Genomic DNA, 26811 nt, shown 5'->3' with positions numbered 1-26811 from the left:
AACTTAAGTCTGCCTCTGGATGCCACAGTATTGCCACACTCCATCAATCATCTCTCAAAAGATACTCTTGCATTTTTGCCGCTAGTTTGTACAGAGGCAGAATGTCTGGCAATCTATGGCAGTAAAGGCAGGACGCAAGAGATAGTTTCTGCCTCTGTTTCCACTCTGAGTTGTGGCAGGTGAACGTTTACAGTAAGGCGAAGCTAGTTTGGGCAATTGGTGGTTTGCTGACCCCCAGTAGGAGTCTAGTAGATGAACTGGGCATAGCCATCAAACTTTGCTAAAAGCTAATAATTTCCAATCAAAGCATGTAGTGCAGTGTGAAAAAAATTAAGCACATGAGTTACAGGAAGTTAAATTCAACATGATGGTATTAAAAACGCATACCAAAAACTAACCTCGTTTTGGTTTAGAATTTTCCGGTACTCTGTACTCCGTGCAAGAATGGTGACTCGGATTCTTCCATCCTGTCATCAAAAGGAAAAGGCAAAATAATGCTGTATATGCCTGCACAGATGAATGAATACTAGAACCTAAAATGTGATTTTCACAAAGCGATGAAACTCAATCAGGATATATTTAGGGAACAAGTACTTGTTTAGCCTGATTCCTTCAGACTTCCCTCAGGAAATAAAACTGCATCCATTTTAGCCACAGAAAACAAAACTTGTTTACTACACTTCTGTTTGATTGGCTGGGTGGAATTTTTAGCAGGGATTTGTGGGTTAGGCGGGGGCTGGGGGAAGAGCAAGGAGATACGGAGAAAGACAGGAGAAAGAGAATGGAGAAAAAAGTACATTCTTCCACCGTCCCTTATTTATCTGTCATAGGCTGGTGACATCTGATTTTGGATCACTCACTCCAGGCAAGAAATTATTAACCCCAGAAAACACTGTCTTCCGCTGGTTTCTTTTTCTGCAAAGGTGCCATTGGTTTTTATTTTGGGTGAAGTCAGGCCCAAGTCAGAACCTATAATGTACTCCTTACCTTGGGGCCCTCTTGTGTGATGTTCAGTCTGTGCAGCACATGCTGGGAAAATGCCCTGAATAATCCCGTGTTCTGACAGCCAGATATCTAACATGAAAACAATAATTCATGTTACAATGAGCCATTCGGCCTTACTATTTAGGATGTTCTCAAGATACAAATAAACATTTATCTTAAAATCTATCCAGAATAAGTGTATAAATATGAATATTAACACCCGTTGACATGCTTACCAAAGGGGTATTATAGAACAGCCCGTATCGCATCCGGGGGAGTAGGGAAAAAATAGCTTCTTTAAAACACACCTAAGAATGAAGGTATTGTACAAGGTAAGAGAACACAATTTGCACACTGCACACCAAAATAGTACTTAAAATTACAGAAAACAAATTTTAATTAATCTCTTTTTTGCATTAAAATATTTTGAACAGCAAGCTATTTCACTCAAGTGAAAATCGTAATTTTGGAAAAGTTAAAGGGAAAAGTTTTTTAATGCTACCTAGTTAAAAACAATTATTCTAGTCATAAAAAAAAAGCAACTACGAAGTCAAAAATCAATGGTAATAGCTAATAGAAACTCGTATTAAATATTTATTCGATGAGTGAGTCATCTGTAATGACTGTTATTTAGAGACATTTCAGGAAAGTTTCCAGTACCCTTTTGGAATCATAAGTTTTCAAATGTATAACATCATAATCCGTAAATGCTCTCCATGTGTCAGAGAATAGGTCACCATACCCATAGGAGCTCTGAAAGTGAAAACAAAATAGGTTAGGGCCATGGAAGGATGCAATATGGCTTTTTAAAAATGCAACAAAATACTCGAATAAGCTTGTTAGTCTTAAGAACTAACGATGCTAAACCAGCTCAAAAAATCCATAGAAGAAACACGGATTTTCATCTTGGGCCTGAGCAAATACCTAATTTGATGGAATGTCATCAGAAATAATCACCACAAGGGGCACCTGGGTAGCTCAGTCAGTTAAGCGTCCAACTTCGGCTCAGGTCATGATCTCACAATTCTGTGAGTTCGAGCCCTGCACCGGGCTCTGTGCTGACAGCTCAGAGCCTGGAGCCTGCTTAGGATTCTGTGTCTCCCTTTCTCTCTGCCCCTCTCCCGCATGTGCTCTCTTTCACTCTCAAAAATAAAATAAGCATTAAAAATTTTTATTTAAAAAAGAAGTAATCACCACAATTATACTCTTAGTCTGCTGAAAACATTTGGTTTTTCTACCCTATCTGTTCTTATACTCACATCTCTGAATGGTAGTTGGTGTGGGGTTTTTTTCCCTGTGAGTCTTCTATCCAAATCACAGACATATGACACCATTTGTACACACTAGGATAGCTCAGTAAGCAAAAACAATCAGGGTAAATGGATTACACTTCTGAAGAAATTTCAAAGCAAGAAAATGCTTTGGAAGTCCTAACATTAAACTATGATGAATGCTTTTCTTTTTTTTTTTTTTTTTAATGTTTATTTTTGAGAGAGAGAGACAGATAGAGGGGAAGGGGTAAAGAGAGACACACAGATTCTGAAGCAGGCTCCAGGCTCCAAGCTGACAGCACAGAGCCTGACACGGGGCTCGAACACACAAAGTGCAAGATCGTGACCTGAGCTGAAGTCAGACACTTAACCGAATGAGCCACCCAGGCACCCCACCCCGATGAGCGTTTTTCTAAGAAATGATCTCCTCATTGACCAAAGAGTAACATGTGACAATTCCCCATTAACATTAAGAGTAATAATAATTATAATAGCATCTTGCATATTTCCTACATCTCAGGCATGCTTTTAAGCACTTAAAATTATTAACACCCCACAAACTTAATAACCTAGGGGATACCATTATCCCCATTTTACAGATGAGGAAACAGAGATACAAATTTAAGTAGTTTGCATAAATGGCAGTGCTGGTATGTTTGCAGGGTTGAGATTAAATTCAGTCGGTTTGCTTCCAGATTCCAAGCTTTTAACCTCTGTACACAATTGCCTCTCAGAGGGAAATAGGTCTTTCTAGTACATTTACCAAGTGCATTCCATTTTTGCAAAGCAGAAATTAATTACATGCTCCCTCAGCTAAAGGAAGGAGATCAGTTTCTTTAAAAATGGTATAACTTGGATTGAAAAATTCAGCCAAAAGAAATAAGAATTATGTATTGTAGGATTAGATGCAAGGTCTACAGTTGGTTATACATTATGCTCATGTCTTTTTATCATTATAGCAATTCTTTTTTCAGATTTTGAAATTTTTATGTTGCACATATTAGAGTTATTTCAAAGTTATTGAGAACTGTTAGATGTAGTGATAAAAAAAAATTTTCCCCTTCGATGTTCCTCCAATGCCCTAATAAAGGCCCTTCTCAACACCATCAAAAATGAAATGTCCCTATTCTGGCTCAATAATAAATAAAGGGCAATTAAAAGAGTGATTCGAGACAGTTTCTTGAGATAAAATACTTCAGATAAAATAAGATACCTTTGAAAGGAAAATTTAATAATAAAATACAGCAATCCTGACTTTTCAGGGAAATCATGTATTATTCAGTAACAACCACCTCCAAAAGGTTCTTTTCCACAGCCCTCAACTTCAAATTATCTGCCACAGGGGAAGGACTTCTTTCTAGTCTCAGGTTGAAGAATATTTGGATATTCTTGAAGATGCCATAAAATTTCCTCCTGTGTATGTCTCCAATTTAAACATGCAAATAACCTATGACTTAGAAAGTCTACTTACAGGAATACATCCCACAGAAAAGCTGGGATAAGTGTATAAAGACACATGTATGTGGGAGGGATGTTCAATGCATTTCAGTAAGTAGCAAAAAAAAAAAATGGCAATACATGAAATATGATTGGGGGGTGGCAGGACATGATACATGCACTGAGGCATGTGTTGGATATCCCTAGCATCTACCAAATATCATGTAACCATACACACAAAAAACTAATAATAACCCTAAATGTACCCACTGGGAAAGATGCCCCTGATATAATACTAAACTAGGATATGAGAGAGCATATTTTCTCTAAGGATATAAACAAACACATCCCTACATAAATTTTATTATATCCTTCTACAGATCCTTACATAGATTTTGTATGAGGATATCTTCATATTTGCTAAAGTCAAGTCTTATAAGGGACTCCCACGTTAACTGCAGTTTGTTACTGTTGAGGGAAATGAACTTGGAGAAGAAGAAGAAGGGGAAGAGACCTCTTTCTTTCTTTCTTTCTTTCTTTCTTTCTTTCTTTCTTTTTCTTTCTTTCTTTCTCTTCCTTCCTTCCTTCCTTCCTTCCTTCCTTCCTTCCTTCCTTCCTTCCTTCCTTCCTTCCTTCCTTCCTTCCTTTTTTACATTCCCATGACTTAATTTATTTTATTTTTTAATGTCTCTTTATTTTAGGAGAGAGAGAATATGCAAGCGGGGAGGGGGCAGAGAGAGAGGAGCACAGAGGATCCAAAGCCACTAACTGCTGCAGTGTGGGGCTTGAACTCATGAACCATGAGATCACGACCTGAGCCAAAGCCGGATGCTTAACCCCAAAAGAGGGAGGTAATAGGAGGGTGGTGACGCTGCTCAGCTAAATGCATCCTGCCCCTCCCTGCCACTCGTGGTCAGCCTGCCCTGACATCACGTGCCCAGTTACCAGTTAAGTGAGTAACCTGGGACTTCATGGTGGCCGTGCATCCTATTTACACTCTCCAGAAGGTGCAGAGAAGGGGAGGGCTATAGAAGGTGCTCAGTTTAACTCAGTCCACTTGAGGAAAACATGGAAAAGCATGCAACAAGATATAAGGAAGCTTCTGGAAAGTGTCTAGAAAACTTTCCGTCAACTTAATAGGATGTGCAGGGGACCATAGGGAGGAGACAGGGCACTGTGGTTTCAGTGCACAGGATGGGGTCCGACTGCCTGGCCTGGAACCCTGACTCCACCCCTCGCTGACTGTGCTCTCTTAGAACACCCGCCTGCTGCTCACAGCTTCAGCTTCCTCATCTGTAAACCAAGTTCATAAAAATCCTACTCCCTGGAGGGTTCTGAGCACTCAATGATATAACATAGGGTATAATTTTTTTAAAAAAAAGGCACAACAAGGGGCGCCTGGGTGGCTCAATTAAGGTCTGACTTCGGCTCAAGTCACGATCTCACGGTTCGTGGGTTCGAGCTCCATGGCAGGCTCTATGTGGACATCCTGAAACCTGGAGCCTGCTTTGGAGTCTGTGTCTCCCTCTCTCTTGGCCTCTCCCCCACTCACTCGCTCTCGCTTTCTCTCTCTCTCAAAAATAAATAAATGTTAAAAAAAAAATTTTTTATTTTTAACCCTGAGTTAATCATCAGGGCTTCTGAGAGCTGGTGACAGTGGCCTAGAAGCACTGACAGAAAAGAGAAAGGAACTGTTGCGTCCTTTGACCACAAAAACAGTTTCAAGAAATGAAACCGTCATGGTAGCAAAACTGGAACTCAAGAGGGAAACACATACTTGCAAAGAAGAAAATCAAAAGACCGCATTATTCACATGCCAAGAATTATCACCCAATTCTCCCCAGACTTCAAATCAAACTACAAGTCTATGGAGCAGTGATAAAGGAAACCTTTCTACGCAGCTCCACTATGAGCCTCGTATCTGTGAAAACAAAACACTTCCCCAAATCCTGCACGAGAATCTAACCTTCGTTTAACTGTCTGGCTCTTCTCTCTGGAAATGAAGATGGCAGAGGCCAACTGTGTTTCTAAGTAACACTGCTTGTGATTTTTCTAAAATTTTTTTTTAATTTTTTTTTTTTTTTTTCAGAGAGAGAGAGAGCATGCGTCTGAGCACACATGAGCCGGGGAGTGGTAGAGGGAGAGGGAAAGAGAGAATCCTACGCAGGCTATAAGCCCAGCGAGAAGCCCAACACAGGGCTTGATCCCACGAACCTGTGAGATCACGACTTGAGCCAAAATCAAGAGTCAGAAGCTCAACTGACTGAGCCACCCAGGCGCTCCTGTTTGCGATTTAAAAAGAGGCTTGACGGGTACAATGTGTCTGGACTGGGAAAGGGCACGATGACTCTTGGAGCTGGCTGTCTCTTCCGGGGATCCTGGGAGCTCTACCAACACAGCTGGTGCAGGAGATAGTGGCCTCTGTGGGACATGAAGTGTTTGTACCTGCCCTAGGAAGATCCCCGCCCCTTGCACCTGAGCTATGCTGTTCAGGCTTCTGGAAGAACTCTCCCTGGAAGGAATGCCTGAAGTTGCCCTGCCTGCAAGAATGTTCTCAACAGACTTGTGCCAAGAGGGGGTCTACGAGCATCTTGTGAGTTGGAATGTCTAGGTGAACTTTAATGACCTCTTAGTGGCAGCCTCTCATGTGTACCATAAACCACTTGTCCTCCCTATCATTGCCATGGTCATAGTCAACACACAGAGCACACAACACACAGAGCCAGGCACTGTGACTCTTCGCATATTGCATGGTTCATCCATGATACTGAGGGAGATACCAGAATCATCCCATTTCCCAGCTGAGTGTACTGGGGCAACTCTGGGGTTACGTTGGTAGGTGGGGGGCTAGATAAGGGAAGGAGGAGAGGGGAAAAAAAGACCGTGCTAATATACCTAAGACTTGCCCTGGGTAGTGACCTGATACAGCACAATCTAGCATCAGTCAAGTAGAAAAGGGAAACTACAGTTAAGCAAAGGTAGGTGGTAATTACAGGAGGCCACACGGTGAAACAGAGGCCAGATCTCCCCATGGGAGTCAGGTGGGAGGTCACAGAGGTTAAGCAAAGGACAGTCTTCACATGTCTCTCTCAAAGAAACACTGAGCACAGGTCTCTGGGGCTTCACCTGCCCAGAGGGGGAAAGAAATCTTCCACGGCTTCATTCCAAAATTCAAAGAACAAAGATATATACACGCAAATGCATACATACCCATATGTATGCATACATGTAAATGCATATGCACAGACACATTCACACCCATCTGCCTCAGTGTGTACATGTGTGTATATTTAAATGTGTGTGGGTTAGAAAACCCCATTTCACCACATCACATTTCACACATTTACGAGCCAGGCAAAGCTGAAACAAAGGGGGCACCTGGGTGGCTCAGTCGGTCAAGCTTCCGACTTCGGCTCATGTCACGATCTCGTAATTTGTGAGTTCGAGCCCTGTGTCGGGCTCTGTGCTGACAGCTCGGAGCCTGGAGCCTGCTTCAGATTCTGTGTCTTTCTCTCTCTCTGTCCCTCCCATGCTCATGCTCTGGCTCTCTCTGTCTCTCAATAATAAATAAACGTTAAAAATTTTGAAAAAAAGCTGAAGCCAAGAACATGTTCTTACTTACGGTGTCCCACATCACGATGTACACATCTGTACTGAATGAATTATTAACGTGCTGAGTAATATAAAGATTGATAAAATCACAGAAGTGGTGATACATGTTAACACCTGGTATTGGAAAAAAAGAAATCGATGTTAATTAACCCCAAAGAGCAAAGGATTAAACAATTTTTATTCACCCCACCTATTTATAGTGTGATAGACTTTTAGCTGAAAATAATTGGGACAAAAACATAAGAGTTTTTCCAAAAGCGAAAGGATCTGTACTTGGGAAGTCCTCAATTAACTGATGATTGGGTTCAAAAAATCACTTTAAAATTGTCCATTTAGAAATCAGGAATGCATTTTCCCCTATATACACTAAGTAACCAATGAACAGTAAATTCCAAGAAAAAAATAAGAGAAGTCTATTTAGCTCAAAATGCAGTAGAACTATAAGGCCAAAAAGAGTAATTTTATTTTTTATGATCATTTATTTTTTTAAATGAATCAAGCAATATGTATTTACCATAGAAGTATGGACAATGATGGCACTTTTAACATTTTGGTATTTTTCATTCCTTTTTAATCGCTATTTATAGCATTGCTTCTTGGGAAAATATTAACCAACTACCATTTGAAAGGGCTGAGTCTCTCATGTTCTAATAGAAACAGCATGAACTTTGGAGTCTGAAGAACCATGTTGAATCCCAGCTCAGCCATTCAGGAGCAAGGTTTTCACAAGAGGTGATAAAGTCCCCACGCTTTAGCTTCTCTAGGAGAAATAGGAAATCCTTATACTTAGGTGCCAGCTTTGTTAGGAGGAATGCAAAGAAAATGTACCTAAAAGTATCTGGCCCTGCGCCTGGCACAGAGGGAAACTGTAATGAAGACAACCTGGATCCTGCCGGGTCAAACAGGGGCGAAGGAAGTGTGTGTGCAGCTATTTCTAAATTTGTAAGTCGGTCATTAAAAAGAAACCAAACATGCACTCTTTCGACTTAGGTATGCAGGACCCAGTATCCAAACTGGCAACGTGCAAATCTAAAGGGGACGAAATTCCAAGAAATGACATTCAAAACATGCACTTTGGGGCGCCTGGGTGGTTCAGTGGGTTAAGTGTCCGCCTTTGGCTCAGATCATGATCTCGCGGTTCGTGGGTTTGAGCCCCACGTCGGACTCTGTGCTGACAGCTCAGAGCCTGGAGCCTGCTTTGGATTCTTGTGTCTCCCTCTCTCTCTGCCCCTCCCCTGCTGGCATTCTGTCTCTCTCTCAAAAATAAGCAAACATTAAAAAAAAATTTTAAACATGCATTTGAAAAGAAAAACAGTGACTCTGAAAAGCAGAAATCATAAAATATTCTGACTTCATTCCCACGGTGAGTAATAATGTTGTGTGCCAGAAAATAAGAGTAAAAAATACTCAGTTTATAGAAGTCAGGTCATTATGCTGTACATCTTAAAGTTATACAGTGCTCTATGTCAATTACATCTCAATAAAACAAAGAGAAAAAAATTATTTTTAGACTGGTAACTAATTATTTTTTTTTAATTTTTTTAATATTTATTTATTTTTTGAGAGAGAAACGGAGTGTGAGCTGGGGAGGGGCAGAGAGAGAGGGAGACACAGAATCTGAAGCAGGCTCCAGGCTCTGAGCTGTCAGCACAGAGCCCGATGCGGGGCTTGAACCTACAAACTGTGAGATCATGACAAAGTCAGACACCCAACCAAGTGAACCACCCAGGCTCCCCTAGACTGCAATCTTAGATGAGTACTTGGAAAGACTCCTTTATGTATTCAGAACAATTTAGCAAAGAGCACATTTTCAAGTTACTAAGAAAAAGAAGGTTCTATGACAACACATCCTTATTTCCAGATGAGTGCACAGCACACATTAGCTCCCCCATGGATCATCCGGCAAGTTTGTAACAGGTACTGAGGGACGCGCCACAGACCAGTGTGGCCAAGGAAGGAGAAAACATGGGTCCCATTCTCAAGAAATGTGCCCCCGAATGAGTCGTGTTCTGTAAAATGCTCATTCTCTGACGGTAAGAGTCAAGGTGAAAAGGGAAACGGGATGAGGGTGTAGTCAGAAGAAAAAGAGTTACAAACATAGGAAAAGAAACAGCCCAGGGCTACGCTAGCCTATTATTCCTACTTTACCCATTTTACTGCCTGAGTAGGGGCATCCGTTTAACAGCTCATACATATCCACCTCTTTTCAGGCAGATCACAGAGTTTTCTTTGCCCCTTTTCAATTTGCATATTTAAAACAAGAGTCAGGACCTCGAACACAGCATTCTTACTTGCTCTCATTCCAAAAACCACAACGGGTCTGATTTCTGAACCTAACGCTTTGTTATATAAGAATTACAGCTTCAGAAAACAGAAGCATTAAAAATATGATCAATACATTATAGTAATTCTGAAATATTTGTGACAGAGAGCTCTCTATATTTCACTGGAAGCCCGGCCCCTCATGCATTGTGATACGGCATGGCAGAATAAACTTTATCTTTTTTAAAATTTGTTTTTTATTTATTTTGAGAAAGAGAGAGCAAGTGGTGAGGAGCAGAGAGAGAGGGAGAGACAGAATCCCAAGCAGGGTCCATGCAGTCAACACAGAGCCCGATGCGGGGCTTGAACTCAAGAACTGTGAGATCATGACCTGAGCAGAAGAGTCGGACACTTAACTGACTGAGCCACCCAGGCACTCCATGATCTTTTTCTCTCATAATAAGACACATAATATAGCACGATCCACGTTTCTCCTCTCTGGAGCAACTGGTTCACAAAGTTAAAGCTGTCCTTGAAAGGTGAGAGTCAGAAGCTATAGGTACAAATGGGAAAATAATGTAACTAACTTTTTGCCCCTAATAATACACTGCACTGCTAACTTCAGAGGAATTTTCATTTCCCTTCAGTCATGGAAAGGATTTTAGAAAGTCTGCCAGAAGAGGAAGGGCATTCCTCTCCTACCCACGATATATACATGGCTTTTCCTTTTAAATTTTTTCTAAGGAAGCACAACACAAATCAAGTTATTGCAGAAACCAGATGGGGTAAATTTAGCCACAGAAGGTGTCCATAGACCTTTTTCTCTCATCTTTTGATTCTGATAGAGTCATCTGATACGAATGTCCAGGTCTCCACTAAAATACCAAAAGTATCATATAATGGGAAGTTCAAACTAGCTCCCTTCTTCAGAGAAGGAACCCACTTCAAAAAGCAAACCCACTATTTAATGTCACACAGCCTCCCAGAAAGTCACAGGAAATCACTACATACACATATCAAAGAAGGAACAATGCCTTATTCACTGATAAATAAATAACAGGCAAGTTTAACTTCTCACCTGCATCCAGTTTCATGAAGTAGGTTGGTTTTTCAATAACAACGTCACATTCAGCAGCTTCTATGGGTCTGAAGGCGAGCTGAGTATAGCTTTGTAGCTCAGCAAACCTGGAATTAAGAGTTGGGAGATAGTTTCAAAGGGATCCTCCTGAACTTCCTACTATAATACTGTAACTCAGGATGTGCTCATTAGGGGGACTTTATTTCTAGAATATGCTCTTATGAAGACAAGTGGAACTTCTCAAACTTACTAACATTTATATAACTTGATAATGATTTTAAGATTGAGACAAGGAAGAAAGATGACAGCTTCATGTACAAGATAAAGCAGGAATTTTCCAGACAAAAAAGAAATCTACACAATGCATTGGCTAAATAATCTACCAGTAAAGTGGGAAGATTCAAAAAGCCTTCTTGTGATCTTGTGGTAGACTTTAGGATTCTAAAACAGATGGCTTTCCAAAAATTATTGAGTGCCTCAGAAAGACAGCAGACAGCTAAGCCTCCCGTTAGAAAGTAAAGCCTTTTTCTCAGAAAATGTCTTTGGAGACCATATGGTACAGTTTTCTTCCCTACAAAAGAAGATAATCATGGGCATGTGCCAAAAGATAATTAACCTAAAGATTATAACTCTTCATTTTTGAGACAACTGATGTAAAACAAATATCAAACAAATCCTGTTAAAATACACACAATGCCGAATTATTGTGGTGATTTCAAAAATAGGTCCACAAATTCTCTGATACTTCTCCCTTCAAGAGGTAGAGATTAACTCCCTCCCCTTAAGTGTGGGCCGGACTTCGTGATTTACTTCCAATGAACAGAATATGGCAGAAATGATGGTATATGACTTCTGAGATTAGAGTACACAAAGACCGAAGCCTCTATCCTAGGGCACGTGCTTAGTCTCTCTCTCTCTCTCTCTCTCTGTCTCTCAGAGCCGGCTACCATGCTGTGAGTAGCACTAAGGGAGAGGTCCATGTGGCAAAAACATGGCACCAGACACAGAGAAAGTGAAACTTACCACAACATGAGGGAGCCTAGAAGCAGAGTCTCCAAGCCGACTTGAGCCTAGGGATGGCTAAGCCTTTGTCAATAGCTGAACTGCAACCTTGTGAGAGACCCTGAGCCAGAACCGGCCAGCTAAGCTGCCTCCAAATCCTGACCATCAGAAACTTCATGAGATAATAAAGTTTGTTGTCTTAAACTGTAAAATCTTGGAGTAGTTTGTTATCAAATAGATAATGAATGAAAATATACCCTAGTGCATATTTGGGAGTAATTTGTTACATGGCAATAAATTACTAATATAAATACACCAGAGGGAACTACCACCATGTGAAATCAGATATCGAAACATACTAGGTAATCAAACAGCTCACTGCAGTAGAGGTACTCCTACTGCAAAACTCACATTAAGTGTTGAAAAGAAAAAAGAGGCCCAAAATGGAGTCACTTGTGCTAAGCCCACGTCACCAAACCGAACCTTAATGCCTAACCTAATTACACTTTCCAACTTCTCTAGGAATGGAGTCTTAAGCAGCCAGTCCGTAATTTTCTGGTCAGCACCAACAAGGCCATCTACCACACAGAGTCCACCTCCCCCACAGGAAGATGAAGGGATCTGCTCTTTTTCTTGTCCCTGCCCCCTTCTGCCTATAAAAGCAGAAGCATTTTGTACAGCTTCTTGGAGCTCTTCTCTGTTTGCTAGATGGGAGGCTGCCCAATTCATGAATCGCCGAGTAAAGCCAACTAGGATCTTCAAAGTTACTCAGGTGAATTTTGATTTTTAACCTCAGTTAAGGAAGATACTGCATTGCAGATTGTAAAATGCCCTATAAATGTATGGCGGATTATTATCCTGAAGGATTTGCTGAGCATGAATGTTTGGCCTCAAAAATTAACATTAAATAAGACTATGCTATGTGACTTGTGATATTGTGATTTATAATAAGATATATACATATTTGGTCTTCATCCCCATTTCTGGCCAAGGGAGAAAGCCCTTGGAATTTCAAAGCCAGGAAAGTGTCTTTTGTTACGCTAATGAGGCACTTTTCGACCTCCCTAAGGTTGGGGGCTGGCTGCCAGAAGAATCACCACATCACCCAATCAGAATCACTGTTATTAGAGGGTTGGACCTTTCAGTCCCACCCCCACACCTTAGGGGAATGAAGAAGGGCTGGAGTTTGAATCAACTGTCATGGAGGTAAGGAAGCCCCCACGAAAACCTAACAGGAGAGGACTTGGAAGGTTTCTGGGTTGGGGAACACGTGGGGTGCCTGGAGAAGGCACAGAAGCTCTGCGCCCCTTCCCCACACCTTGCTCTATGCAACTCTTCCATCTGGGTGTTCCTGAGCTACATCCTTCTAGAATAAACTGGTAGTCTAGTAGGCAAAATATTTCTCTAAGTTACTTGAGCCACTCTAGCAAAATCTAACCCAATCTACAGCCGACGGATCAGTCAGAAGCACAGGTGATCCCCTGGGCTTGTAACTGGGGTCTAAAATGGGCGGGGGGACAGTCTTGTGGGACTGAGCTCTTAACCTATGTGGGATCTGATGTTGTCTCTGGGTAGATGGTGTCAGAATTGAGTTGAATTGTAGGACAGCCAGCTGTTGTTGGACAACTGCTCGGTGGCACGTGGAAAATGTAACATATACGCTGGAACTGAGTGCTCAGCTAGACTAAAGGGGTAGCACGGGAGTTTCTTTGAGATGACAGAACAGTTCTGTGTCCCGATTGTGTTAGTGGTTGCATGCACACAGACGTATGATATAAATTTCACAGAATTATGCATCCAAAAATAAAAAATAAAAAAGAGTGCATGCAAGCACTGGTGAAATTCAAATATGTTTACTTAATATTATTGCAACAATGTCAATTTCCTGGTTTTGATCATTGTGGTTATGTTAGATATCATCATTAGAGGAAGCTGGGATAGGGGTACAATGGGAACTCCTTGCGCTATCTAAACTTCTGGAAGTCTACAATTATTTCCAAATAAAAAGTTTTAAAAAAAAGTTTTTTTAAAGTACCCTAATTTGTTCATTTCTAGATACGGTCAATTAGACCAAAGAATTAGTAAAAATGTTTTAGGAGCACCTGGGTGGCTCAGTCGGTTGAGCATCCGACCCTTGATTTCGGCTCAGGTCATGATCTCATGGTTCCTGGGTTCAAGCCCCACATTGAGCTCTGCACTGACAGTGCAGAGCCTGCTTGGGATTCTCTCTCTCCTCTCTCTGCCCCTCCCCTGCTCATACTGCCACGCTCTTTCTGTCTTTCTTTGTCTCCCAAAGTAGATAAATAAACTTCAGAAATATGTTTTAAATCAAAATATTTTCTCCAGTTTATATAAAGTTCAAAAAGTTGATCAGAAGTGTTGAAAGTCGGGGCAGGGTTTCCCTTTGAAGAGGAGTCTTGGGTGCTGGTGATGGTCTATGTTTCACCAGGGTAAGAGTTATACAGCTAGGTTCACTTCTTCATCATCCAAACTGTACCCTCCTCTATATGCTTGTTACGTACTTCATTAAATACTTATTTCTTTAAAAAATGTGTTCCCCTGGGGCGCCTGGAAGGTAAGGTGGTTGAGTGTCTGACTTCGGCTTAGGTCATGATGTCATATTTCATGGGTTCGAGCCCCGCGTCGAGCTCTGTGCTGATAGCTCAGAGCCTGGAACATGCTTTGGATTCTGTGTGTGTGTCCCTCTCTCTCTGCCTCTCCCCCACTCACACTCTGTCTCTATCTCTCAAAAATGAATAAATGTAAAAAGAAAAAAAAATTTTAAAGATAAAAAATGTGTTCTCCAAACACATGCACAATTATGAAGAGTTAATAAAATTTCATTTTTGAACAGATTTTTTTTCTTTCATTGGCAGTCAGTAAATCGTGTACCATACTTCCTAATATTTTATAAACATATATTTAATTCAAATACAACTGACAGATTCACTCTGTAGCCATCACTCCCTGAAGGCTCATGCCAAATTCTCTACAAATAAAGTAACATTTTCCATTTAAAAGTCCCTCCCAAGGTCTGCAAGTGCCAGAAATCAAAGCAAATATTTTAGAAATATATATATATATATATATATATATATATATATATATATATGTTTTATATATATACATATTTTTTAAATCTTACCAGGACTGCAGAGGGCTTTTGCGCTGACCTTGAGACATCAATGTATGAATGTCAAGTGTGCAGTGTCCTCCAATTTCGCCACTCTGGAAAAAATCTTCCTTAAATCTGGTGGATGACAAAAAATTAAGCGGAGTTTGAGAAATTTTATCACTGTTCAAGCACACAGGATGTAACTAATGTGGTTTACAAAATCCGTTCCTCGTTAGAATTTAACTCTTTAAAACAGAATGCTTCGAACATAAACAAAAGTAGCAGAATGGTACAGAAACCTGATGGACCCATAATCCAGCTTCACAATGATCAGCTTGTGGCTTGACTGGGCTTCCATCCTCCACCCATTCCCCGACCTCATCGCCATATTACTATGAAGCAAGTCCAAGCCATATCCCTGGACCTGGAAATATTTCCAAATTTCTACTCGATTTTAACATCAACCATTGAAATACCTGTCATGGTCTCTCTTGATGTTTCTTAAATCAAGATAGAGATTGGTTGCTCTGCAGTACTGAAGATAACGGGAACATACCAGACTTGAGTCATTCTGAAACAAGGTGGAGAAGAAAGAAAAAAATAACTCCAGGTATTAACATTTCGAGGACACACTCAGCCTTGCTAGACAGATTGACAGGATGTACATGTTCGGGCTGAAACCACACCACGTGATGAGAACAGCTTCTGAAAGCCTGCTGCTGTTGATGCATTTTTCTCCTCCCCAGCAGACTCTGGTCAAGCATAGTTTTGCCAGTGTGCACACTTTTAGGTTACTGGGAAAACTCCCAAATGTACTATTTATATCATCTCAAATTTTAAGGCCAAGAGCTTTATGTGTGGTTTTGCTGTGCTCTAAAAAAAAAAAAAAAGAAAGCTCTCAGAGCCATCAGTATCTCACAGCTATGAGAAAAAGCATTTTTCAAAGCCAAGCCAAATGCAACAAAGAAGAATGCACACATTAAGAGACATTAAAGCGAAGGCTGGAAGGGCAGTTGCCAATTTTAATAAGAGGTGCTTTCTACAAACTATAACACTTCTCAGAGTCTCTCTTTCAACAGCAGTAAAAGGGCAATGTTTTTTAAATCACTGTAATAAAAGAGCAAAAGAGTCAACTACCAGAGCCTGTTTTTTTTTTGTTTTGTTTTGTTTTGTTTTTAACCAATCTGGTTTGTGCTGAAATAGGGACAGTTTCAAAACCTGTTATCTGCTCTGGATTTTATTTATGGATTTAAATGCCATCTTACTGTTTTCCCGTAATTTCCCCAATGAACACAAGGCCCTAACCTTAACCCACATGGTGTTTTGGAATCCATAGTTGGTAAGAGATCATATTCTGATTGCACAAAATGTGTCACTGTAGATCTTGTCCAGGAAAGCATTCTACAAACTGCCTTGGAGGAGGTGTGTGAGGTGTGGAATGGCTCTCCCTTTGTGCCCGCCACAAGAACATCTGGGCTCCAGCCAAACTGTGTGGCATACACAAAACGATGTCTTGTAAGGGTGTCAGCAGCAGTGCAGGTTAAAGCCACAAATTCCTCCTTCGGGGTTCATCCACCTCCCTACAATTGCTTCAAGTTCTATTACGTGGTATCTCCCAAAGCACCACAGAGCACATATTCCACTTCTTAACGAAAGTGAATTAAGAATTTTTTAAAAATTTTCTGGATTGCCTGGAGATAACAGAGACCTCTGAGAGGTCAGAGACATGGCCAGGGTTCAAGAACCCTGGCAGATAGGAGACCTTAATAATAAGTGCTTACACTATCAACAATAGCCAAAGTATGAAAAGAGCCCAAATGGCCATCGATGGATGAATGGATGAAGAAGATGTGGTAGATACATACAATGGAGTATTACTCGGCAATCAAAAAGAATGAAATCTTGCCATTTGCACCTACATGGATAGAACTGGAGGGTATTATGCTAAGTGAAATTAGTCAGAGAATGACAAAAATCGTATGACTTCACTCATATGAGGACTTTAAGAGACAAAACAGATGAACATAAGGGAAGGGAAACAAAAATAATATAAAAACAGGGAGGGGGGCAAAACAGAAGAGACTCTTAAATATGGAGAACAAACAGAAGGTTACTGGAGGGGTTGTGGGAGGGGGGATGGGCCAAAGGGGTAAGGGGTATGAAAGAATCTAGCCCTGAAATCATTGTTGCACTATATGCTAACTTGGATGTAAATTAAAAAAATAATAATAAAAGAAAAAAAGAAAAAAATAATAACCAGTGCTTACAGGGGTGCCCAGGTGGCTCAGTAGGTTAAGCATCTAACTCTCCATCTCAGCTCAGGTCATGATCTTGCACTTCGTGAGTGCCAGCCCTGCACTGGGCTCTACGCTGATGGTGCAGAGCCTGCTTGGGATTCTGTCTCTCCTTCTCTCTGCCCCTCCCTCGTTTGTGTTCCTTCTCTCTCTTTCCCAAAATAAATAAATAAATTTAGAATAATAGTAAGTACTTACAACCCATGAACCTTTAAAAACTAACCCTGAGCCCTTCGCTGGAAACCCAGTCCCACACTGAGCATTTTTACAAGCAGAATTCCATTTCATCCCCACCATAAGCTATGACACAGGCATGGCTTGAAAGGAAAAGAAACTGAAACATGGCAAGGTTGGGTGCTCTAAGAATCAGGTTTTGAACCCTGCCCTGTGGAGACTGCTCTTCTCCTGACCACCCAGAACTGGCTCTTAGCAACGTGCACGGCTGACCCACTGAGGGCAGTGCACGGTTGAAAGCACACAGAAAGAGATCTGTATCTGAGTTCTAGACGTACAAGCGTGGACGTCTACACGTCTACAAGCGTGGTCCTGGAGAAGCTGCTTAACCTCTCTGAGGACTTTGTTTTTCTCTCTGGTCAAACGGCATCAGTAATCCCTGCCCTGTCTATCTGCTCTAAGGCTTGCGAAAGTCAAGCTAGCTGACAAGGAGAAAAGGCTTTCGCGAACCATCAAGTCCTAAACAAACACAGAGCAGTATGGTGGGGGTGTATCATCTGTCCCAAACGACTTGCAAGGGAATCTGGAAAGAAGCAATTTATCTTCTTTAGCCTATGTTGGAGGAAAATTCTAAACCTAGTTATATTTTAACTGTCTCAAAATATGACCTTCTGAGATATGTGTGAAAATGAGGACATGGCTTCCAAATGACACAGAACAACTTGTTTTAGAAGTTAAATAAAAGTTGAAGCCAGGGCTTCAGTCGGTGAAGTGTCCGACTTAGGCTCAGGTCATGATCTCATGGTTCCTGGGATCGAGCCCCTTGTTGGGCTCTGTGCTGACAGCTCGGAGCCTGAAGCCTGCTTCAGATTCTGTGGCTCCTTCTCTCTCTGCCCCTGCCCCACTCACTCTCTCTCTCTCTCTCTCTCAAAAAATAAATAAACATAAAAAAATTTTTTCAAGTTGAAGCCAATAAATAAGTGAGTATGGATTCCTCTCATGGAGCCTTGCTTTTACATGAAAACCCAAACACTAACGAGTATTTGAAAATAAACACGCACCGTTTCCTCAGGCTGGCAGAGCACGTGAAGTTCTTCCAGTCGCTCTCCGGCATATCCAAAGTCAGCTTGTTTCCAGAATATGTCCTGGGCTGATTCAAGGGTATCTGTCCTATTCGCAATCACAAAGATGCCATTATTTTTCTCTTTTTCGCTTTTCTGAGCCTTGAGTTTCCTTTCTTTCTTTTTTTTTTTTTTTCTTCAACGTTTATTTATTTTTTTGGGGACAGAGAGAGACAGAGCATGAACGGGGGAGGGGCAGAGAGAGAGGGAGACACAGAATCGGAAACAGGCTCCAGGCTCTGAGCCATCAGCCCAGAGCCTGACGCGGGGCTCGAACTCACGGACCGCGAGATGGTGACCTGGCTGAAGTCGGACGCTTAACCGACTGCGCCACCCAGGCGCTCCGAGTTTCCTTTCTAAAGGTGAAATTGCTAAAAGTTTTTTGAACTATCATAATCTTCCTGTAACTCCTTTGAGACATCAAGATACCAAAATAAGTTACTTACAGACTTACTTTCTTTTACTGAAAATACACAACAGAAATTTATTAAGTTAGGGTCATCTGGAACTCAAGAAAACGAGCTGCTTATTACTGTATTTTCTTTAGCTGGTATGCACTGGTGCCCCAGCAGCACTTTAGATTCTCTAAGTGTCTCTAAAACATAAAACGTGTACTTTTAGCCTGGTCTCCCTTTCTCAGATGTTGAGAGATGACTCTAGCCTTTCCAGTGAAGAAAACAAATCTTTAAAGAACTTTCACTCTTACATCTTATAATACATATTCATGTAATAAAAATGATTAGAATAAATCCTAAGAATGGCAGCCTCAAAGTTCTTAACAACAATGGTCTTTAATCACCACTCTCCCAACACCATGTCCATCTGTGCCCCAACCAAAGTGTAGGCTTTAGCTACTGTATATACTTCACACTCTCCTCCACACTCGAGGGAGCCATCAGGGGCGCCTGGGTGGCTCAGTTGGTTACACGGCCGACTTCAGCTCAGGTCATGATCTCACGGTCCGTGAGTTCGAGCCCCACGTGGGGCTCTGTGCTGACAGCTCAGAGCCTGGAGCCTGTTTTGGATTCTGTGTCTCCCTCTCTCTGACCCTCCCCTGTTCATGCTCTGTCTCTCCCTGTCTCAAAAATAAATAAAAACGTTAAAAAAAAATTTTTTTTTTTTTAAAAAGAGGGAGCTATCAATTTATCTTTTTAGTGTTTGTTGGGGTAAAATATTTTCTAGTGATCCATATTGTTTTTCCCTCTTGGTAGAGGTAAAAAGACATATTCCTGCACAGGGTGGCAAGAAGGAGGGGAGGCAAGTCAACTTGAATTCATCACTGTATAAGCAAATTAATATCTAAAAGAATTACTATCTAAAACCAAAAGAGTTTGTCGGGGAAGTGGGGCATCAGCATACAATGCAGAGAAGGATAATTTAAAGGGGAGGAGGGGGTGCCCGGGTGGCTCAGTCAGTTAAGTGTCCGACTTTGGCTCAGGTCATCATCTCACAGTTTGTGAGTTCGAGCCCCACATCAGGCTCTGTGCTGACAGTGTGGAGTGTGCTTGGGATCCTCTGTCTCCCTCTCTCTCTGTGCATCGCCACACATGCCCTCTCTCTGTCAAAAATAAATAGACATAAAAAAAAAGAATTTAGGGGCGCCTGGGTGGCGCAGTCGGTTAAGCATCCGACTTCAGCCAGGTCATGATCTCGCAGTCCATGAGTTCGAGCCCTGCGTCAGGCTCTGGGCTGATGGCTCAGAGCCTGGAGCCTGTTTCCGATTCTGTGTCTCCCTCTCTCTCTGCCCCTCCCCCGTTCATGCTCTGTCTCTCTCTGTCCCAAAAATAAATAAACGTTGAAAAAAAAAATTTTTTTTTAAATAAAAATAAAAAAAATAAAAAAAAAAAGAATTTAAAGGGGAGGAGGATTCCATCTAGAAGCTTACCATCCCATGTCGACGTAGGTACAAAGAGGGTAGCCAAACCTGAACTCTGGTTTGCAGGATTTCTCATAACCCCAGCAGAACTTTAGATTCTCTAAGTGTTTCTAAAAAAACAAACGCGTACTTTTAGACTAGTCTCCCTTTTTGGGACATTAAGAGACGACTCTAGTTTTTTCTGTGAAGAAAACAAATCTTTACAGAACTTTCACCCTTACATCTTATAATACATATTCATGTAATAAAAATCATTAGAATAAATCCTAAGAATGGCAGTCTCAAAGTTCTTAACAACAATGGTCTTTAATCACCACTCCCCCAACACCATGTCCGTCTGTGACCCAACCCAAGTGTAGGCTTTACCTACATTCCCAAAGACCACTTGCATTGGAACTTCCTCAAGAAGCCTAATGAAACTGCCTTTCTCAGTGCTCAAAGCGATTCTAAAAGCAGTCCCTAAAGAGTACAAAATGAAATTTCTATGATCAAAAGAACCACAAATTAGATGGATCAGCAACTTTACTCATCAATCAAGATAAGGAGAGACGCCACAAGACGCCACAAGACGGGACAGTTCTGCAGTCCTGGGGGGACCCAGCAGCTCCTGTTGGCCAGAGAGCTTAGTCCGCTTGTCTGCAAGGCCCAGAAGCAAGACTGGTCTCATTCCCAGGTCTGCCTGTCCATGCGCTTCCTGTGTGGGCTCCATGGGAAAGGAAGCGTTTCACAAGGCCCAGCTTTGATCTCTGCGACCTCGACCTCATGAGACGTCTTAATGGGCTCCAATTTGAGGCCTTTCCAACAACCTTAAAACAGAAGGAAGGCCATAGTAACAGTCATAATTAGGTGGAGACAGAGGCGGAGGTGTTATTACCGAAATTAAATGCTAAGAGACCTTCTCAGGAGCAGTTTAAGAAAGAAGAGGTGTGAAGTTCTTCAGTTGCTTTTACCTAGACCTTTTGTCCGAAATCTAATTTACTTTGTTTACAGAGAATACCAATAGTACCGGCTGCCTATTTATTTCATTAGTGATTTAGCTTTTAAATTTTATTAGTGATTTCGACTTTAAATCTCACTCTCATGAATGGGGTATCATTTTAAAAAGCAAAGTTTAGTCACTTAGCAGCACTAGATGAAATGCAAACAAAGTCTTACTACTACCTTACAGAATGCAGCCATCAAGTTCAGGTTATAAAACAGGACTAAAATCCTTTTAAAAAGAACTAAGAGGAGAAAAAACAAGATGAATACCTACCTTATAAGGACAATGGGAGTCTTTCTTACAGACCGTGGCAACGTGCCTATTATTGTGCAAAAAGAAGGGAATGTGTTCCTGGGGCAAGCGAATGCTGGCGTAGTTAAACAGAGGTTCGCCTGGAATGCCATCAGCCTTGGGAGAAGCCTCCTCTTGGCCACTCAGTGAAACACCATGAAGCAATACTCCAAGAATAAGCAGCATTAACATAGCAACCTCCAAACCTAGAGATCCAATTGGAAAGGTTTTTGTTAAGGCATATCCTTTAAAGGTCAAAGAGATCAAGAGCTAAATATAAAGACACCGAACTCTACTGAGTAACATTCCCTCTATTTGACATTTATTGTGCACCTGTTCTGTGCCAGGCACTGTGTTAGGGGCCACCCCGTACACAGGCTTGAACAAAACAAGAAAGGCTCCTGCTCTGTTGGAGCTTATAACCTTTTTCAGACTTTTTCAGTAGAGAGCCAGATAGTGAATATTTTTGGCTTGGGAGGTCCTACAATCTCTGTGGCACTAGGCCACAGTACCTTTGCTATGAAAGAACCCACAGCCCATCCTAAAGAATAGGGGTGGTTGTGTTCTAATAAAATTTTATTTGTGAAAACGGGATGAAGGATTCGATGTGACCCCACTCACATATTACTGATGCTAGAAAGTAGGTAATATGATAGACAACACGGCATGATGGTTAAGAATATGAACTTTGAGACTAGACCAATTGGGTTTGAATCCAGCTACAGTTTCCTGGCTGTATGATCTTGAGTTATTTAATCTCTCTGTGCTTCAGCTTTTCCAACTGTAAAATGGAAATAATAATAAACCTTCCTCATAGGGCTGTTGTGACTTAAATATTGGTAAAATGTTTAGATGTACCTGGCACATTAAATGCTATATAGGTGTTTATGAAATAAATGTTTAAAGCCATGTGGTATGGTGGGGGGAAGGAACAGGTCGCTAAATAGTATTTGAGCTTAGACCTGAATTTTGAGCAAGGAAATCATGCCAGGGAGAAAGAAGAAAAGAAAATGCAAAAGCTCTGAGGATATGTGCATCTGCTGAATAAAAACTAATAATCACGGGATGCCTGAGTGGCTCACACGGTTGAGTGTTCTGACTCTTGGTTTCAGCTCAGGTCATAATCCCAAAATGGTGGGATTGAGCCCCGCATCGAGCTCCACACTGAGAATGGAGCCTGCTTAGATTTTCTCTCTCTTCCTCTGCCCCTCTATCCCTCTTGCACTCTCTCTCTGAAATTTAAAAAAAAAAAAAAAAAAAAAAAAAAAACACCTAATAATCACAATGGTATATGGGTTCATACTATGTGTCAGGTACTGTTCAAAGTACCAAGGATGTAGCAATGAAGATGTGGTCTAAAACCCCTTACCCTTGTGAAGCTTACATTCTAGGGGGTGTCATACTGATCTATGATAATAGTAACTACAACTTAGAAAACTCCAGGAGGGAAATTCAGGCAGTCTGTCTCAGAGATTGTGCCATTACTCTGTCCCCATCTTGCATTAGCAAGATGAGAAGAGACAATAACCATCATGGGACCTTACTGCAAGTCTATCTCACCCCACAAGGATTAAATCTCAGGGACTAGAATTCTCCTATGTATCCAGACCATAATGATACCATTTCTTGTTCACTTTAGCAGTATATTTTGCTCTGTGAAAAAAAAAGGGGGGGGCTCTTCCCACTGAATGATAGGGCTATATTACACGTAACTACTCCCCAGCAAGATCCACAGTCATCAGGGCATGTTGGAAAACCCAGCTTTCAGAATCAGCCTTCATTGACCCTGGGTCACAAGGACGGGGCCTTTAGGAACAAACTTCAATGTTCAATCCAGCTTCAAGTTCCAAGGCCAAGGCTTCATAACAAAGAGTGTGGACAATGAAAAGGAATCCTTTTCCCCTCTGGAGTAGTAAATATGGTGGGTTCTTTCGTGGCTCTGAAGAATATACTGTTACCTATTATAAAGTGACCTGAATTAATATTTTTAGTTATGACTTTTATACAAGTGAGTTGACAGCAATTTTACAAAATTTAAAAATACATATTAATACTAACAGTGTACTTATCAGGGAAATATTGGCCTCTTGAATTCTCAGAACCACACAGAAGCTTTTGTCATGCTTTAGGTATGTGAAATCTGTCAGAAATGAAACATACTACCTTAAAAGAATGCTAACGTAGACCTTATCATATAGGTGATATTTTGGATTCAAGGAAATACTAAGAGAGAAAACAACGTAGTGAGATAACGTCTCAGTGGAAGGCCAAGCATTTAGCGAGACACTCCGTAAGCAAAGGGCCTGACTCACAGTGAGTTTTCTTTTCCCTAATGAACACCATGCTGCTAAAAGCAAAGTCAAAGACACCATCTTCAACACTCCAACTTTAACCAGATTCTAATGGTAAGCAGAAGGACACAGCCTGCTTTATACAGTCACCAACCGGTACAGGCCAAAGGGACACTTTGTAGATTAACCATTTCCTGGAGGCAAACAATGTTCCTGGTTCTGACCCTATTCATTCTGCGCACTGAATCATACTGCTGCTTGAACCTTACTATTTACTACTCCGGGCCTTACCTTTCAAAAGGCAGGATGGCCTATTTTTTGGCTCATCCCTTCCAATGATGAAGTCATTGCTATGACTAAGTCCTGACCTTCCGGTGTTCAGGTCCACTGTCCCTGACTGAGCTCTAGCCAAAACTAAACCCACTGATCCATGCAGAGGGAGTAACTTAAGTCATGGGAAAAATCTGAAGTCTCAGACCAGAAAGCAGGCTTTTGCAAAGGGCACGTACCCACTTGCATACGCTAGAAGGGGGTGGCTGCTGGAGCATGAAAGCACAACCCCGGGGCCTGGCAGAAAGCCTGTCTGCACGCGGTCTTCTTGCAAGGTCCCCCAGGGCAGGGTGTCTGCACTTCTCCAGCAGATGAAAGCTTCAGCGCTGCGCTACTTTCCTTCAGCGCAATGCAACTGGCTCCCTCCTCTTCTGTATTCCTGGACCGGATTTCCTCAGGCCTAAAAGGTGGAGGAGGGGGAAAAAAAAAAAAAAAAAAAAAGTAAGAGCATGAAAGACGATGAGAGGCTAAAGCCCGAGGCTGACAAGGACCACAGTGGGTGACACAGTGGGCAGTGCCTTGTGACAGAGCTTGGGCAGTCTAAAGAAGGCAGTGGACACACGAAAAGTTGAAAGCATCTGAGGCTCACAAGGACTCCTAAATGGCTCGGCCCCCACTGGGGCCACAGGTCCCACGGTGGGTAGAGGCAAGGGGGTCGGAGAGGGCTCGGCGGCTGCCTGAGATGCCCAGGGGAGGTCCACCAGCTGTGCGCGAGAAAGGGAAGCGGTGCGGCGGCGGGATCGGCGGCGGGCGCGCTTCCGCAGCCACCCCGCCGCGCTCCGGACCCACTCCGCGCTCCGCACCCCGCACCCACCCCGCCACCTCCCGGACGCGAGGATCCCCGCACGTCGCCCGCCACCCAGCACCGCACCCCCGCTCCACCCGGCCCCCGGCGTGCCGGGGAGGGGCCCGCGGAAGCGGCTTCGCCCGGGTCTGGGACCCCGACCCACGGGGCGCGGGCGGGGAAGAAGGGCATCCTTCCCCGTGGCCGGCGGGCTCCCGGGAGCCCCGCGCGCCGCTGCAGGCACCGTGAAGGGGCCGAGCGCCCGCCTCTCCGGCCCGCAGGCGGCGAAGGCGCCGGCGGAGTCCGCGGAGAGGCTGCAGCCCGCGGGGAAGGCGCGCCGGGCGCCCCGGCGGGAGAGGCGCGCGCAGCACGGCGGCCGCGGGAGGGCGGCGGGTGAGGGCTCCGCGGATCGCCGAGCGAGTCCCACCTGGAGCCGGGGGAGCCGGGGCTGCGGAGGAGGAGGAGGAGACGGCCGCCGTTCGGGGGCACGGAGTCGTCATAACCGGCTACTGCGGCTCACCGGAAACCTCGGGCGCCGGAGCCGGGCCAGGGGGCGCCAGGGAGCCGCCGGGACAGCGAGGCGGCCTGCGCCGGGAGGCGGGCCCGAGCCCCGCAGTGGGGCAGGGGCAGGAGCCGGGGCCGGGCGCGCGCCCGCGGGACGCACGGCAGCGGGGCGGGGGCTCGGTCTGCGCTGCCCCTCGCTACCGGGCGGAGAGGGAGAGCCGCTGAGCCGGAGAGCGAAGCGGGGTCTCGAAGCTGCACCGGCCCCCTCGGGGGGAGGCGAAAAGGCGCTCGGAGGACTCGGCACACCTGACTCTCCCGGTCTTCATTCTGGTTGCGTCTTCCTGACGCGGGTGGTTACCGTCTGCTTCATTAGAGAAGTTGCCGCATTCACTTTGCAACGTGAGCGCGAAAGGAGTTGGCTGCACCTTCTGGCGGCGGGGATTCCGGGGTACTTGCTTCTCTCCGTACTTGGGGGCAACTCGCCAAGTTCAAATGCTCTTCTGCGGAGTTGAAGTTTTATCCTTGGATTATTTTATAATTATTTGAATTCCTTTATAATTATATGGGTTATTTTATCATAATTATTTGAATGCGCATCCGCCACACTGTCTTCACTTTGGACATCTTGGGTTCTAGAATGCTATCTCGTATAGCATAGGAGCATTACGGACTCAACTTGAACTGATTAACTAAAGGTTGATGCCATTAAAATAAACTTAGGCTCACACACAGAGTCACCACTATTCCTATGACCTTAAAGAAACACGACAGTTTATTTCCAAAGGTTTACATGCTTTTTAAATACTTTTTGAAGATGCTGTTATGAGAAGTATTACTAGTAATCTGCTAAATTAGGAATGTTGTCTGGATTTTTCCCCCAAATAACAACACCGCTAAAACAGAGTAACTTGACATGAGCCAGGCATAATCCTAAAGCACTTCACAGTATCAAGTCATTTACTCTTCATGTTAAAGACTGCCTTTAAGGGAACTACTGCTCTCTAATTTCATACTTTGCCCACCCCATACCAATAAAGGCAGTACTTTTTAAAAGTGCTTCTAAGCTTACTTGTCACCATCCCATTTTTGTCATGTACAGGAAATGGAGCTTTCCTGTTAGGTTATTCAAAATGAGTTGTAATCATTTAAAATAAGTTTTTCTCACTAAGCCATGTGACGTATATTTATATTTATTATACGGTTTTTAAACATAATACCTGAGAAAAGTTTCTAAAAATAAGTTAATCTCATTGCAAGGACATACAAGTCAATTAAATTGGTGTCACATACACATGGTACTATTTTAAATGGCTAAATATTAAGTTGTGGTCATTCAGGCTCAGAGGAAACAAGATAGGATAGAGCTTTAAGAACGGGAGAGTGATTCTGCAGCAGCTATTTGT

The 26811-nt window shown here is 42.8% G+C and overlaps 1 protein-coding gene across 4 annotated transcripts in view; it reads right to left on the bottom strand.

Annotated features, from left to right (window-relative positions):
• The window catches only part of EOGT (EGF domain specific O-linked N-acetylglucosamine transferase), a 38458-nt gene extending 12628 nt beyond the window's left edge, over positions 1–25830 (bottom strand). For 2 of the 4 annotated variants that reach the window (XR_015248297.1, XM_086697619.1), the window contains exons 1-13: positions 25332–25465; positions 24300–24520; positions 21482–21705; positions 20236–20336; positions 18291–18399; positions 15238–15332; positions 14792–14896; positions 10645–10751; positions 7315–7418; positions 1645–1737; positions 1221–1292; positions 988–1074; positions 399–467 (exon numbers count right to left, since the gene is read on the bottom strand). Coding sequence is in view for 3 of the 4 variants with exons in the window: in XM_086697619.1 (XP_086553745.1) it covers positions 399–467; positions 988–1074; positions 1221–1292; positions 1645–1737; positions 7315–7418; positions 10645–10751; positions 14792–14896; positions 15238–15332; positions 18291–18399; positions 20236–20336; positions 21482–21705; positions 24300–24309 (1176 nt within the window). In the remaining variant the exon portion in view is untranslated. Of the gene's footprint in view, positions 1–398; positions 468–987; positions 1075–1220; positions 1293–1644; positions 1738–7314; positions 7419–10644; positions 10752–14791; positions 14897–15237; positions 15333–18290; positions 18400–20235; positions 20337–21481; positions 21706–24299; positions 24521–24709; positions 24863–25331; positions 25466–25714 lie in introns of those variants that run through there. The other 2 variants (XM_086697621.1, XM_025916086.2) reach the window with 2 other exon arrangements.
• Between the last annotated feature and the right edge of the window lie 981 nt (positions 25831–26811).

This window comes from Puma concolor, chromosome A2 (genome assembly GCF_028749965.1).
Source record: "Puma concolor isolate L17-30 chromosome A2, mPumCon1.1.hap2, whole genome shotgun sequence".
Taxonomy (NCBI): Eukaryota; Metazoa; Chordata; class Mammalia; order Carnivora; family Felidae; genus Puma; species Puma concolor.
The sequence above is the reverse complement of the archived record's forward strand: the minus strand, read 5'-3'. Positions and strand labels throughout refer to the sequence as shown.